The following is a 17,070-nucleotide window of genomic DNA, read 5'->3' as shown; positions in this document are numbered from 1 at the left end:
ATTGGGTCAGGAGAGGATCTGGCTCAGTCATTAACTTTGCGGCAGTTAAAGAGCCGCCTGATGCTTGGTCTGGACAAGTTACCCAAAACCTGTGGAACTTTTTCCCTTGGGAATAGATGTCCTTCAGAAGAGGAGAAACTAGGTGTTTGAAAGCAATTCCATTGAATGTCATTTTGCCTGATTTAAAATCATTGCTGTGGAATGTCTTACTCGTTTGTTCTTCTTTCTTATCTCAGGCTCTAGTGCATTTACAGCTGTCTGTTGGGGTTCAGCTCCAATTATTGGAGACTTGGAAGGAGTTTGCAGATTATATCAGCATGTTCACCAAAGCTGTGGCCGAGACCCCATTCAAGTAAGAGCTGAGTTTGACCAGAACTTCAACCAGCCACAGAAATATTTGTATTTACTGGAAATGAGTTGGGCAGCGACAACTTTGGAACTAACTTGATAGCCTCACTCCAAGCATCCACAGGATGTTTGCTGTGGGAAGTGGAAAAGTGCAAGATTGGTTCGATTGCAGGCTCCCTCCTGAAGCGGAATGAGGATGTGGGGTGATGGACATGGCTTGGTTGCGATGCCCCTATGGTGGAATAGTCTGCCAATGTTCATGAAGAATGTGATAGTGGAGGATTTACTGCACCCTTGGAACCATACCCCACAGCCAGAGCCTTGAAAAAAACAATCCAGAGCAGGAATAGTGATATTTGCTTATAATGTTAACTGTCTAATTAGATTTTTACTTGTTGAGTGCCACAAATGATTTAATGAAGGCTTTTCAAAAAGCAACAGCACAGGCACGCATCAATTACAGTTATCCATGGGGTACTTCACAAGGGGTGATATTAGTAAATAAAATTGCCAGTGGGGCCCTCACTCCTCTTTGGAAACATATAGTACTAGATAAAGAATTCTGTGCATTGCTCTGCCTGTGATATAGCTGGTTCCTGACACCACTTCCAATTCCTGCCCAGTCCACACCTAACTCTCTGATGTGAACATAATTCAATGGCCATTTTAGGGAATGGCTGGTTTGAGTGATTTTAATGCATGGTATGCAGCTGATCGCTCTGCTCTGTATAGAATAGTTCTCAAGGATGTCGGTCTGGATCGCAAAGAGTAATTATTTTTATAAAGGTCACATCACTTACTGCTCCTGTAATGTGTATTGTGACAGCATTTTTTAATATTCTTTCATGGGGTGTGAGCTTTGCTGGCACAGCCAGCATTTATTGCCTGTCGTATTGCCCTTGAGAAGGTGGTGATAAGCTGCCTTCAACTGCTGCATACCATGTGGGGGGGGCGGGTAGGTACACCCACAGTGCTGTTTGGGAGGGAGTTCCAGGATTTTGACCAATTGATAGTGAAGCAACAGCCGATATAGTTCCAAGTCAGGATGGTGTATGAATTTTTAGGTTGTAGTGTTCCCATGCATCTGCTGCCGTTGTTCTAGGTGGTAGTGGGTTGTGGAAGGTGCTGTTGTGAGATACTGTAGTGCGACTTGTAGATGGTACACACTGCTGCCACTATTTTTTTTATTCTTTGATGGGAAGTGGACATCGTTAGCGATTCCAGTATTTATTGCCCATCCCTAATTGCCCTTGAAAAAGTGGTGCTGAGCTGCTTTCTTGAACCACTGCAGTCCATCTGGTGCAGGTACACCCACAGTGCAGTTAGGAAGGGAGTTCCAGGATTTTGACTCAGTGGCAATGAAGGAATGGCGATCTGTTTCCAAATCAGGATGGTGTGTGGCTTGGAGGGGAACTTGCAGGTGGTGGTGTTCCCATGCATCTGCTGTCCTTGTCATTATAGGTGGAAGAGGTCATGGGTTTGGAAGGTGCTGTCGAAGGAGGCATGGTGACTTGCTGCAGTGCATCTTGTATATGGTACACACTGCTGCCTCTTTGCATCGATGGTGGAGGGAGTGAATGTTGAAGGTGGTGGTTGGAGTGCCAATCAGGCAGCCTGCTTTGTCCTGGATGGTGTCAAGCTTCTTGAGTGTTGGAGGTGGAGACAAGTATTCCATCACACTCCTGACTTGTGTCTTGTAGATGGTGGACAGGGTTTGGGGAGTCAGGAGGTGAGTTGCTGGCCACACAGAATTCCCAGTCTCTGACCTGCTCTTGTAGCCACAATATTTATGTGGCTGGTCCAGTTCAGTTTCTGGTCAATGGTAACCCCCAGGATGTTGATAGTGGGGGATTCAGCAATTGTAATGCTGTTGAATGTCAACGGGAGATGGTTAGATTCTCTCTTATTGGAGGAAGACATTGCCTGGTACTTCTGTGGCATGAGTGTTACTTGCCACTTATCAGCCCAAGCCTTAATGTTGTCTAGGTCTTGTTGCATATGCACATGAACTGCTTCAGTATCAGAGGAGTTGCGAATGGCACTGAACATCAGCGAACATCCCCACTTCTGACCTTATGACGGAGGGAAGATCATTGATGAAGCAGCTGAAGGTGGTTGGGCCTAGAACACTACCCTGAGGAGCTCCTTCAAGTGATGTCCTGGGCCTAAGATGATTGGCCTCCAACAACCACACCCTTTGTGCTCGGTATGACTCCAACCAGTGGAGATTTTCCCCCTGATTCCCATTGTGTGGCTAGGGCTCCTTGATGCCACATTCAATCAAATGCTGCCTTGAAATCCAGAGCAATTTTTTTCACCTCACCTCTTAAGTTTAGCTCTTTTGTCCATGTTTAGACCAAAGCTGTAGTGAGGTCAGGAGCCAAGTGGCCCTGGCAGAACCCAAACAGCATTGATGAGGAGGTTACTGCTGAGTAAGAGCCGCTTGATAGCACTGTCGACAACACCTTCCATCACTTTGCTGATGATCAAGAGTAGACTGATGGGGCGCTAATTGGCCAGATTGGATTTGTCCTGCTTTTTGTAGACAGGACATACCTGGGCAATTTTGCACCTTGTCGAGTAGATGCCAGTGTTGTAGCTGTACTGGAACAGCTTGGTTATGGGCAGCGGCTATTAGTCTTCAGTACTATTTCTGGAATGTTGTCAGGACCCATAGCCTTTGCAGTATCCTGTGCCTTCAGCCATTTCTTGATATTAGGTGGAGTGAATCGGATTGGCTGGGGACTTCAGGAGGAGGCTGAGATTTATTGTCTGATTGTGAGTGCTTCAGCCGTGTCTTTTGCAGTGATGTGCTGGGCTCTCCCATAATTGAGAATGGGGATATTTGTGGAGCCATCTCCTATTAGTTGTTTAATTGTCCTCCACCATTCACAACTGGATGTGGCAGGACTGCAGAGCTTAGATCTGATCCGTTAGTTGTGGGATCGCTTAGCTCTGTCTATTGCATGCTGTTTCCGCTGTTTGGCATGCAAGTAGTCCTATGTTTTAGCTTCACCGGTTGACACCTCTTTTTTAGGTCTGCCTGGTGTTGCTCCTGTCATGACCTCCTGCACTCTTCATTGAATCGGGGTTGGTCCTCCAGCCTTGATGGTAATAGTAGAATGAGGCATATGTCGGGCCATGAGGTTACAGTTTGTGGTTGAATACAATTCTGCTGCTACTGATTAGCAACTCATGGATGCCCAGTTTTGAGCTGCCAGATTTGTTCTGAATCGATCCCATTTAGCAGGGTGTTATTGACACAACACAATGGAGGGTGTCCTCTGTGTGAAGATGGGACTTCGCTTTCATAGGGATTGTGTAGTGGTCACTCCGACCGATACAGAGATGGACATATGCATCTACAACAGGTAGATTGGTGAGGACAAGGTCCAATAGGTTTTTCCCTTTTGTTGGTTCCCTCACCTCCTGCTGCAGGCCTAGTCTGGCAGATATGTCCTTCAGGATTCTGCCAGCTTGGTCAGTAGTGATGCTACCTAGCCACGCTTGGTGATGGACATTGAAATCTCCGACCCAGAGTCCATTCTGTGCCCTTGCTACCCTCCATGCTTCTTCCAAGTGGTGTTCAACACGGAGGGGTAATGATGATTCATCAGCTGAGGGAGGGTGGTAGGTGCTAATCAGCAGGAGGTTTCCTTGTCCACGTTTGACCTGATGTCATGAGACTTCATGGGGTCTGGAGACGATGTTGAGGACTCCCAGGGCAACTCCCCATTTTATCACGCTGTTCCGCCACCTCTGGTGGGTCTGTCCTGCCGGTGGAACAAGACATGCCCAGGAATGGTGATACTAGTGTCTGGGACATTGGATGTAAGGTATTTTTCCATGAGTATGACAAGGTCAGGCTGTTATTTGACTAGTCTGTGGGACAGCTGTCCCAATTTTGGCACAAGGCCAGATGTTAGTAAGGAAGACTTTGCAGGGTCGACAGGATTTGTGGTTGTCATTTCCGGTGCCTGGGTCGATGCTGGGTGTTCCATCCGACTTTCTTATTTTTAAACTTTTGTGTGGCTATTTTGTAGAACTGGATGGCTTGCTTGGCCATTTCAGAGGGCCACATTGCTGTGAATCTGGAGTCGCATGTAGGCCAGACCAGGTAAGGACGGCAGATTTCCTTTAAAGCTCATTAGCGAAACAGATGCGTTTTTTTTATGACGATCGATGGTAGTTTCATGGTCAACATTGCAAATTAGCTTTCAATTCTAGATTTTCATTAATTAATTGAATTCATCAATTAACTAAATTTAAATTCCACCATCTGCTATGGTATGATTTGAACCTATGTCCCCAGAGTATTAGCCTGGGTCTCTGTATTACTAGTCCAGTGACATTCCTGCTTTGCCACCATCTCTCCTCTGCGCCAATTGTGAAGGGAGTGATTTTTTAAGGTGATGGGTAGGATGCTGATTAAGAGTGTTATTTACATAACTTACAGATCAATGTAAACTCTAACATTACAACATTTCAAAAGTAATTTGTTGGCTGTAAAGCACTCTGAAGTAATGAAAGATGCTATATAAATACAAGCCTTTCTTTTTAATGTGAAGTCGATCAGAAATGCAAGTACTAGCAATACACAGCAGGTCTGAGCACCTGAACAGAGGTAAAAGACTATTTTTATAGATGCAGATGACCAGCTGTGTATTTCAAACATTTTCTACGCATGCTGTAAATGTAAAGACAATATCTCAAAGCAGAACAGTCTGCTTTGTACATTGATCGGGCAGAAGAAGTGACTCAATTTATTTTAGTTGATTTACACATGATTGTCAAATTGGTACAACAGGATGTTGCTGAAATATTTGTGTCTTGACAGGAGAGGACGGGACAACAATGGGTTATCCGTCTACTTGGCAAATGACGGGTCCAGAGGTGTCAAGGCGGATCGTTCGGGGAAAGGTCTCCTGAGCATTTGGAAGAAACAGATCCAGCAATTAAACAGAGTCAGCTCTGAGATGGCAAATGCCATAGTATCTGTCTATCAATCACCGTGGTCACTTACTCAGGTACAAATTGTCGTGATTGCCTTTTCGATGAAACAGTATTGTTAACAAAGTTAATAGTGATCGGTTGGAAGCTCCAGGATGTTACTGAGCGGCTGCAGAGTAGTTTGGGGGAGGGGGGGGGGGGGATGGGGAGGAGTCTGAACAGCCAGAGGTCATAAAAAGAGGAATGAAGCAGAGTTTAGGGAGCTAGGAAGGGGACAAGCAAGCAGGACCTCAAAGGTAGTAAAGTCCAGATTTCTCCCAGTGCCAGGTTGGAGTACAAAAATAGGGGGATATAGCAGATGAATGCATGGTGTAATGCAGGCCCCCACCTGTCAAGAATGAAGCACATTAATTTTGCCTCATGAGCATTAAATTTCAAATTGTTGCTGGGCAGAAGAGAAAGCCTGTGACAAGGAATTGCCATGCCCCTGGCTGAAAAGACATTTTTGCATATTAGCAGACAGTGTTGGAACAAAGGAGCTATCCCCTGCTCACATCCAGATCAGACCTGATCAAATCAGTCAGCAACGTGACTGCCCTGCTGGCTAACTTGGGGAGTTTTAAATTGTAGAGACAGTGTTTGAACTGGCAGAAACCTCTTTGCCCCTGGATGGAAAAGACCTCCTCTCTGCCATCTCTTTCTCACAGAACTCCAAAACCCACTGAAGACACGTGAACCCCAAGAGAGAGAAAAGTCTCCTACAGTGAACAAGGTTCAAGAAGAATACTGGGCCCCAGTGAAAAGCAAGACCATATCTTCAATCAAGAACTATAGCAAGCTCGAAGCACAGTAACAGAAAACCCTCCTCAGAGATTTCCTCAAACTTTTCCACTTTTTTTTCCTTCTATTTTCTGTCCCTATCTGCATGTGTGCATCGTATATGCGCATCATGTATCCATAGGCATTAACCAAATTAGAATTTAAGTTGAATAAAATTTCACCTTCTTTAAACTTAAGAAAGCTTGTTTGTGCTCGTTTCTTTGCCTTATAATTGGAAAGTGGTGAATAAGGATATACCAAGGGGGAGCTCAAATCAGTTTGTGTAAAAATAAAACCCTGTTACAGTAAGACCAGGTGAAGGCTGAAAAGGACCCCAAGGTCTCCTCTTCTCACCTGGTCATAACAATGGCTAGAAAGACTATGCGGGGGGAAGGCTTCAGGTTCCTGGGAGATTGGGACCGGTTCTTGGGACCTATACAGGCTGAACGGGTTGCACCTCTACAGAGCTAGGGCGAATGTCCCCATGGGGCGGTTTGCTAGTGCTGTTGGAGAGGGATTAAATTATCTTCGGAACGAGGAGGTAGCATTAGAAAAGAGAAACAAGGTGCACAAAAGATTGGGAGAGACAGATAGCACTAGAGTAAGAAATAATAAGTATTAAGTGGGCTCAGAGTAAGAGGGAACACAATGAGGTCTGCATTAGGTTTACGGTGCATAATTGTAAACCCACAGAGTGTGGTAAATAATTTTGGTAACCTGCAGCCACAAACAGCCTCATGGAAATATGATGTGCCAATTGAGACCTGGCTCAAAAAAGGGCAGGTATGGTTACTCAATATTCCTGGATACAAGGTGTTTGTGAAAGAAAAGTAGAGGGGTGGTGAGTAACTCACCACCTGACTTCCCAAAGCCTGTCCATCACCTACAAGGCACAAGTCAGGAGTGTGATAGAACACTTGCCTGGATGGGTGCAGCTCCAACAACACTCAAAAAGCTCCACACCGTCCAGGTCAAAGCAGCCCGCTTGATTGGCACCCCATCCACAAACATTCACTCCCTTCACCACCGACGCACAGTGGAAACAATGTGTACCATCTGCAAGACGCACTGCAGCAACGCACCAAGGCTCCTTAGACAGCACCTTCCAAACACAGATCGCTACCACCTAGAAGGATAAGGGCAGCAGATGCATGGGAACACCACCATCTGCAAGTTCTCCTCCAAGTCAAACACCAGCCTGACTTGGAACTATATCGCTGTTCCTTCACTGTTGCTGGGTCAACATCCTGGAACTCCCTTTCTAACAGTATTGTACCCCACATGGACTGCAGCGGTTCAAGAAGGCAGCTCACCACCATCTTCTCAAGGGCAATTGGGGATGGGCAATAAATGCTGGCCTCGCCAATGATGCCCGCATCCCATGAGCAAATAAAACAAAAATTGATTAAGGAGAATATTACACTGCTGGAGAGAGAGGATCCTGGAGGGACAGATTCTATTTGGTTATAGCAAAGGAATATTAGAGATACCATTCTGGTACTGAGTGTATTCTATAGACATCCAACTAGTGGGAAAGATAAAGAGGAACAAATTTGCAGAGAGGTGGGGTCATGGTGGCGTAGCAATACTGTGTGAACTGGTAATCCAGAGGCCCAGGTTAATGCCCTGGAGACAGGGGTTCAAATCCCGCCATGGCAGCTGGTAGAACTTAAATTCAATTAATTAATAAAAAAATGCATAAAAATAAAAATCTGGAACTGAAAGCTAGTCTCAGTAATCATCGATTGTTGTAAAAATCCATCTGGTTCACTAATGTCCTTTAGGGAAGGAAATCTGTCCTTACCTGGTCTGGTCTACATGTGACTCCAGACCCACAGCAATGTGGTTGACTCTTAACTGCCCTCTGAAATAGTCTTGCAAGCCACTCCGTTGTCAAGCGCAATTAAGGATGAGCAACAAATGCTAACCTGCCAGCGATGCATGCCAGGGTCAAGGATGTCAGAGTGGCTGCAGGACATTCTTCTGGCAGAGGATGAACAGCCAGAGATTGTGGTCCACATTGATACCAACAACATAGGTAGGAACATAGATGGGGTCTAGGAAAGAGATTAAAAAGCAGGACCTCCAAAGCAGTAATCTCAGGATTACTCCCAGTGCCATGTGCTAGTGAGCATAGAAATAGGAAAATTGAGTGATTGAACATATTTTTGGAGAATTGATTCAGGAGGGGAGGCATCAGATTTCTGAAGCACTGGGGACCGGTTCTGGGGCGCATGGGACCTGTACAAGATGGATGGGTTGCACCTTAGCAGGACCGGAACTAATATCCTTGCACGGAGACTTGCAAGTGCTGTTAGGGAGTGCAGCAGGCAGTTAAGGCAAATAGTGTGTTGCCCTTCATAGCGAGAGGATTCGAGTACAGGAGTAAGGATGTCTTGCTACAATTATACAGGGCCTTGGTGAGACCACATCTGGAATATTGTGTGCAGTTTTGGTCTCCTTATCTGAGGAACGATGTTCTTGCTATGGATGGAGTGCAGCGAAGTTTTCACCAGACTGATTCCTGGGATGGCAGGACTGACGTATGAAGAGAGATTGGGTCGATTAGGCTTGTATTCGCTGGAGTTCAGAAGAATGAGAGGGGATCTCATAGAAACCTACAAAATCTTAACAGGAATGAACAGACTAGATGCAAGAAGGATGTTGTCGATGGCGGGGGAGTCCAGGACCAGGGGTCACAATCTAAGGATAAGGGGTAAGCCATTTAGGACTGAAATGAGGAGGGGATTTCTTCACCCAGAGAGTGGTGAACCTGTGGAATTTTCTACCACAGAAAGCAGTTGAGGCCAAATCATTATCTAACTCTTTCTTGAATATATTTATAGTTCTTAGGGTTAAAGGAATCAAGGGATGCAGGGAGAAAACGGGAAAAGTGTACTGAGTTTGGATGATCAGCCATGTTCGTATTGAATGGCGGTGCAGGCTCGAAGGGCCAAATGACTTACTCCTGCTCCTATTTTCTATGTTTCTGTGTTTTTAAACTATGACTTACAGAGCACGAAAGGACACTGCTACTAGACTGGGCCTGCGGCAGGTGGTGAGGGAACCAACAAGAGGGAAAAATCAACTTGACCCCATCCTCACCAATCTACCTGTCTTAGTTGCATCTGTTGATTAAAGTATTGGTTAAAGTGACTACCACACAGTCCTTGTGGAGACAAAGTCCTGTATTCACATTGAGGATATCCATCATTGTGTTGTGTGACACTGCCACCATGTTAAATGGGATAGATTTCGAACAGGTCTATCACTCCAAAACTGGGCATCCATGAGGCACTGTGGGCCATCAGCAGCAGCAGAATTGCATTCAACCACAATCTGTAGCCTCATGGCCCAGCATATCCCCCACTCTACCATTACCATCAAGCTGGGGTACGAACCCTGGTTCAATGAAGAGTGCAGGAGGGCATGCTTGGAGCAACACCAGACAAACCTGAAAATGATGTGTCAACTTGGTGAAGCTAAAACACAGGACTACTTGCATGCCAAACTGCAAAAGCAGCATGCAAGAGACAGAGTCATAAAGAGATACAGCACTGAAACAGGCCCTTCGGCCCACCGAGTCTGTGCCGACCAACAACCACCCATTTATACTAATCCTACATTAATCTCATATTCCCTACCATTCTCCTACCACCTACCTACCTAAACTAGGGGCAATTTACAATGGTCAATTTACCTATCAACCTGTAAGTCTTCGGCTGTGGGAGGAAACCGGAGCACCCGGCGGAAACCCACGCCGTCACAGGGAGAACTTACAAACTCCGCACAGGCAGTACCCAGAACCGAACCTGGGTTGCTGGAGCTGTGGGGCTGCCGTGCTAACCATTGCGCCACTGTGCTGCCAGAGCTAAGCAATCCCACAACCAACGGATCAGATCTAAGCTCTGCAGTCCTGTCGCATCCAGTCGTGAATGGTGGTGGACAATTAAACGACTGACCGGAGGAGGAAGCTCCACAAATATCCCCATCCTCAATTATGGGGGAGCCCAGCTCATCAGTGCGAAAGAATTGACTGAAGCATTTTCACCCATCTTCAGCCAGAAGTGCTGAGTGGATGATCCATCTGGGCTTCCTTCTGAGGTCCCCAGCATCACAGATGCCAGTCTTCAGCCAATCCAATTCACTCCACATGATATCAAGAAATGGCAGAAGGCATTGGATACTGCAAAGACTGTGGGCCCTGATAGCATTACATCAGTGTCCTACTGAAGACCTGTGCTCCAGAACTAGTCGCACTCCTAGCAAAGCTGTTCCAGTACAGCTACAACACTGGCATCTACCTGGCAATGTGGAAAATTGCCCAGGTATGTCCTGTACTCAAAAAGCAGGACAAATCCCACCAGGCCATCATCAGCCAAAGTGATGGAAGGGGTCGTCGACAGTGTTATCAAACGGCACTTGCTCGGCAATAACCTGCTCACTGACACTCAGTTTGGGTTCCACCAGGGCCAGTCAGCTCCTGACCTCATTACAGCCTTGGTCCAAACATGGACAAATGAGCTGAACTCCAGAGCTGAGGTGAGAATGACTGCGCTTGACATCAAGGCAGCATTTGACCGTGCCTTAGCAAAACTGGAGTCGATGGGAATCAGGGAAAACTCTCCACTGGTTGGAGTCATACCTAGCACAAAGGAAGATGGTTGTGGTTGTTGGACATTAATTATCTCAGTCCTCAGCGGGAATTCCTCAGAGTAGTGCCCTCGGCCCAACATCTTCAGCTGCTTCCCTCCATCATAAGGTCAGAGGTGAGGATGTTCGCTGATGCTTGGACAATTCGTGACTCCTCAGATACTGAAGCAGCCCGTATCCAGATGCAGCAAGACCTGGACAACGTCCAGGCTTGGGTTGATAAGTGGCAAATAACATTCATGCCATGCAAGTGCCAGGTAATGACCATCTCAAATACAAGTGAATCTAACCATCTCCCCTTGATTTTCAATGGCATTACCAGCACTGTATCCCCCACCATCAGCATCCTGGGGGTTACCACTGACCAGAAACTGAACTGGACGAGCCACGTAAATGCTGTGGCTGCAAGAGCAAGTCAGAAGCTAGGAATTCTGCGGCGAGTAACTCACCTCCTGACTCCCCAAAGCCTGTCCTTCAGGGAGCGGAGAGGACCTAAGGGGAGTACGCCGCGAGAGCAGCCAATAAATACAGCCCGAGGATCGAGGCCCAGTCACTTACCTTCTGGGAGCGGAGTGGAGAGGAGCGGAGCTGTGTGAGAGCAGTTCAGGCGTGCCGGAGTTTGGAAAAAAGTCAACAGTTACATCACAGGAAAGCTGCAAGGTGATTGGTTGGTGAGTAACAGCTGTTAGTGCCTGGAAATCAAATCAAATCAGGGGAACATTCTTTTTTTAAACCTACCTTCTAAGTGATGAGGTTAGTACTACGGAAGTGTGTTCTTTTTCAAATTATTGTAATTTATTAAGGACTTTAGATTGTAGTGGGTAGTATTTGGAGTAGAACAAGGCCCCGAGTGTAATTAGTATTTTTTAAAGGAAGTAACTAATTAATGTAAAGGTAAGCCATGACAGGAGAGCTCAGCCCCGTGATATGCTCCTCCTGCGCAATGTGGGAAATCAGGGATGCTTCCAGTGTCTCTGATGACCATGTGTGCAGGAAGTATATCCATTTGCAGCTACTGGCTACCCGCATTACAGAGCTGGAGCTGCGGGTGGATTCACTGTGGAGCATCGCGATGCTGAGGATGTCATGGGTAGCATGTTTGGTGAGGTGGTCACACCGCAGGTAATGGCTGCACGGGCAGAATAGGGATGGGTGACCACCAGGTGGAGTAGTAGGCGCAAGCAGGTAGTGCAGGAGTCCCCTGTGGCCATCCCTCTCTCAAACAGATATACCGCTTTGGATAGTGTTGGGGGGGGATGGCCTCCCAGAAGAAAGCAGCAACGGCCAAGTTGTGGCACCACGGAGGGCTCTGCTACACAGCTGCTGTGGGGTGGGGGGGGTGGGTGGGTGTGGGGGTTGGTGAAGGACTGGGAGAGCCATAGTGATAGGAGATTCAATTATAAGGGGAACAGACAGGCATTTCTGTGGCTGCAAATGAGACTCCAGGATGGCATGTTGCCTCCTTGGTGCCAGGATCAAAGATGTCTTGGAGAAGCTGCAGGACATTCTGAAGGGGGAGGGTAAACAGCCAGTGGTTGTGGTACATGTCGGTACCAACGACATAGGTAGAAAAAGGGATGAGGTCCGGCAAGAGGAATTTAAGGAGTTAGGAGCTAAATTAAAAAGCAGGACCTCAAAGGTAGTAATCTCAGGATTACTTCCTGTGCCACGTATTAGTGAGTATAAGAACAGGAGAATAGAGCAGATGAATGCATGGCTGGAGAAATAGCGCAGGAGGGAGGGATTTAGATTCCTGGGACATTGGGACTGGTTCTGGGACAGGCGAGACCTGTACAAGCGGGATGGATTACACCCAGGCAGGACCAGAACTGATATCTTTGCAGGGGCATTTGCTAGTGCTGTTGGGAAGGATTTAAACTAGAATGTTAGGGGGATGGGAACCTGAGCAGGGAGACTGAGGAGGAGGAAACAAGGATAGAAACGAAAGACAGGAAACAAAAAGGCAAAAGTGGAAGGCATAGAAATCAAGGGCAAGAAACAAATAGGGTCATAGTGCGAAATAATGCTAAGATGACTAAGAATGTTAAAAAGACAAGCCGAAATGTTGTAATGTAATGTAAGAGATCTCTTGCCCCACCTCCGCTTTATTTGCTTAAAACCTATTACATTTCTAACCTTTGCCAGTTCTGATGAAGAGTCACTGACCTGAAACGTTAACTCTGCTTTTCTGTCCACAGTTGCTGCCAGACCTGCTGAGTATTTCCAGCATCTTTTGTTTTTATACAGGGACAGGCCTGTACCGCAGTATTATACAAGGGCAGATCTGTACCCACCTGTACTGTACAGTGAGACCTGTACCCATCAGTACTGTACCCAAGCGTCATACAGGGACATATACCCACAGTATTGTACCCCAGTATTATACAGTGAGACCTCTACCCGCCAGTACTTACCCGTGTAATCAGTGACAGATCTGTACCCACCTTAACTGTTCCCCCATGTTATTCAGTGAGACCTGTACCCACTAGTACTGTACCTCAGTGCTATACTGGGTTACATTACAGTTGAGTAAAGGTCTGTCCCTGTATAACACGTGGATACAGTACAGGTGGGTACAGATCTGTCCCTATGCCCAAATGTTATACAGGGACAGACCAGTATCCTCCAGTACTGAATCCATTGTTATAGATGGACAGATCTGTAGCCACCTGTAGTGTACCCCTGTTTATACACGGACAGACTAGTACATATCAGTACTGTAGTCCAGTTTTATGCAGGAACAGACCTGTACCCATCAGTACTCTACCCGAGTGTAATACAGCAACAGAACTGTACCCACCAGCACAGAATCCCAGTATTACATACAGAGTTAAACCTGTATCCACCCATACTATACTCCAATATATGCTTGCTCCAGCACCAGCCAAGTTTGGAAGGATTTGTGCTGCTATGTGTTTTTCACAATCCAAGTGGACAAAGTGTCCGAATTTCACATCACAATCTGTGAAATGTTTTCAGTTTTATTTCTAGGAGAGGTGATTAAAGGTGATTCTCTCTCTGTCGTAATATTTATTAACTTTACTGTAGAATGTATCTGAACTAACAATATTACTGAAGTTGATTCTTGTGTATGTTGTGTGCAGGTGAAATATTGATCGATGTGCTACATATATTGAATAGAAGGTCAGTTGCTTGTTTTTTCTCTTTAGGCATATCAAATGTGCAGTTCCGAGCGAGACAAGGAGAAGCTACTTGCTGACATCCCCGTTCGCCGTGGAGAAGGAGCAATTACAACAACACGCAGGATTGGACCAGAGCTATCGAAACGGGTCTATTTGCTGATGACTTCCCTGGAACCCGAAATTTTTCTTGAGTTATGAGTAGTGACTATTCCGCAGGACCTGAAGCCTTAAATCCTTTTGCTTTATGATTCCTTTCCATGGAGCACAGCATGTGCATCCCTCCAATGACTGGAACATCGATAAATGGGCTGGTGGTGGGCCAATGGTCATGAGAAGACGTTTGTCATTTCACAGTAAGAAGGTTATATCATACCAACCAATTACCATAGCTTAAGTTACTACTGTAGCAATAGTACAGTTTCAGTACACTGATAGCAGATGCACATTTCTGCTTTTTTTTTACTGGAGGGTTTTAGGAATGAAGTTCCCCGACCAGTGTGGATATAGGATGTTTGAAGTTCTGAAAACATTCACCTCCATTTTTCATAATTCAGGAGTACTGGCTGATGAGCATTTGAGAATGAGGCTTCAGCTTTGCTCTTTATGCTACTTGTTCCCTGATGAGTGGACGGGTGAGGCATTCCTTCCTGCTGCCCTCACGCAGGCTGCCATGAAGCCAGATAGTGGGAGAAGTACGAGAGTGGCATCCCTGCAGTCACATTGTAGAGCTGTGCAGCCACATCTCCACTCCAGCATAGTGATCCAACTAAAGTTTTGAAGGCTGGTTTGTGCACTGATTGCCTGGTGTTACCTGGTGTACGAGGCACTGTCTTGTGTCATACTGAACTATAAAAATCACAAGATCCCAGCTTCAGTTGCTAGTTTGTGGTGGGTGAGCTGATGTCAGCCAGGGCACCATTTGGGATACCATTATTATAATTGGCTTTGAAGTCCTTGAGCAGAGGAGAAAATTGGCCAGGGTTCCAGTCCAGTGACCCCTGATGGAAAATGTATATGTAGACATTGGGCGAGGACAGGATCAAACACAGCTGTGATCCCTTCAAATCTCTGGCATTCAGTCATTTTTTTACTTGTTAGGCTGTGAGTATAATGAGTTTTTTTGGGGGGGTGAGGTACTGGAATGATTATGAACTGAACCCAGAAAGAGTCAGAGTTTTCAAGAAAGGAGGGGAGAAGAAATGGAAAAAATATATAATGTATAGATATCTTCATCACAATCAGGATAAAAGATTTTGTTTTTTTAAGCAATAATGGTGAAATGTAAATGTACTGTTTTCTATGGAAGCTTATCATTTTCTACATTAAACTGTTCTTGATCATTTCATAGAATCTTAGAGTCATAAAGTCATTACAGCACAGCAGGAAGCCATCTATGAGCCTGGAGAGAGAGGGTTGGCAGGCTGTTTGACTCTGACAATCGTAGCTGGGCCTGACTTAATATCCAGAAATGTGCAGCACGGCTCACTGGTTAGTGATCAAGAGCTCAGTTACACACTAGTTAAGCCAACTCAGCTATTAGGCATAAATAAAAACAAGAAATGCTGGAACCACTCAGCAGGTCTGGCAGCATCTGTGGAAAGAGAAGCAGAGTTAACGTTTCGGGTCAGTGACCCTTCTTAGGAACTGCCTGTTCTGAAGAAGGGTCACTGACCCGAAACGTTAACTCTGCTTCTCTTTCCACAGACGCTGCCAGACCTGCTGAGTGGTTCCAGCATTTCTTGTTTTTATTTCAGATTTCCAGCATCCGCAGTATTTTGCTTTTATTTCAGCTATCAGGCAAGCTGTGGGTCATTCTAACTGCAGCTGTGGTTCAGTGGGTAATACTCTCGCCTCTGAGTCACAAGGTTCCTGGTTCAAGTCCTACTCCAGGCCTTGAGCACAAAAATCAAGGCGGAACTCCAGTCGGAGGTGCTGTCTTTCAGATGAGACGTTAAACTGTCTGGTCGGGTACTTTGTAAACGATTCAATGGCACTATTCCAAAGAAGAGGAGAGGAGTTATCCCAGTGTCCCTCAAACAACATCACAAAAATAGATTATCTGATCACTGCTACTTTGCTGTTTTTTGTTTTTTTTCAATGGAGTACTGCTTCAACAGAATACTTAACTCAGGGAATTTGGTGAATGTGGGAAATCGGCTCATTGACGGAAGAGGTGCTGTTCTGTGTTTTGTTTTCAAAACAAGGAGGGGTTCAAGTGAGGGGATGGGAGACAGCTCCAAGAGCTGAAGTCTGGAAGCATTGATTGGTGAGTAAAGTTGGACTCACCAGTGGTAGACCTACATGGAGACCGAATGCAGCGACAAGGAGTTAAAGTCAGGGAAGAGAGTCTCTGACAACAAAAGCAGCATCTGTGAATAGCTATGGTTACATCCCAACCAGGAAGGAGCCAAGTGGTGAGTAACTGGTAAGTGTTTCCAGATAATAGTGAAGGCAGGGCACCTGAGCCCTGTGGAATGCACATCCAGAGCCATGTGGGAAATCCTGGGCGCTTCTCGTGGCCTAGACGACCACGTGTGCAAGAAGTGTTGTCAGCTTGAGCTCTGGGTTTTGGAGCTTTTGTGGCAGCTGGAGTCTGAGAGCTTTGTGGATAGCATGTTTTTGGAGGCGGTCACCCAGCGGCTTAAAGATGTGCAACTGCCAGAAGGAATAAAGAGGACCAGTCAGGCAGGGCAGGGATCCCATGGGTACATCTCACTCTCCGGTCGGTATTCAGTTCGGAATACTAATGAGAGTGATGGTTCCTCTGGAGAGTGCAGGCAGAGCCAAGTCCATGCACCATGGGTGGTTCAGCTGCACAGGAGAATGGAGGTAAAGAAGAAGAGGGGAACAGACAGGTGCTTCTGTGGCCGCAGACGTGACTCCAGGAAGGTTTGTTGCTTCCAGGGTCAAGGATGTCACTAAACAGCTGCAGGACATGAGGCAGGAGGGTGAACAGCCCGAGATCGGGGTCCATAGCAGACCAATGATATCGGCAGAAAGAGAGATGAGGTCCTGAAGGCAGTGTCTAGGGAGCAAGGCGAGAGATTGAAAAGCTGGACCTCAAAGGTAGTTATGATGGCAGATTCTCTGTGGCAGTTGGCTTGATTGTTGGTGACTGAAGGCTTTTGAGCAGTTGGGGCACAGGAGCTCTTGGTTT

The 17,070-nt window shown here is 46.2% G+C and overlaps 1 protein-coding gene across 1 annotated transcript in view; it reads left to right on the top strand.

The window, feature by feature from the left end:
• Window positions 1-15,213, top strand: part of LOC137384163 (crossover junction endonuclease EME1-like) — a 98,994-nt gene extending 83,781 nt beyond the window's left edge. Inside the window, exons 7-9 of the mRNA XM_068057769.1 lie at window positions 237-352; window positions 5,186-5,375; window positions 13,941-15,213. Coding sequence (XP_067913870.1) covers window positions 237-352; window positions 5,186-5,375; window positions 13,941-14,111 — 477 coding nt within the window. The 3' untranslated portion in view covers window positions 14,112-15,213. The remainder of the gene's footprint in view (window positions 1-236; window positions 353-5,185; window positions 5,376-13,940) is intronic.
• Window positions 15,214-17,070: the final 1,857 nt, after the last annotated feature.

Source organism: Heterodontus francisci, chromosome 26 (genome assembly GCF_036365525.1).
Source record: "Heterodontus francisci isolate sHetFra1 chromosome 26, sHetFra1.hap1, whole genome shotgun sequence".
NCBI classification, from domain to species: Eukaryota; Metazoa; Chordata; class Chondrichthyes; order Heterodontiformes; family Heterodontidae; genus Heterodontus; species Heterodontus francisci.
This window is presented reverse-complemented; position numbering and strand designations above follow the sequence as displayed.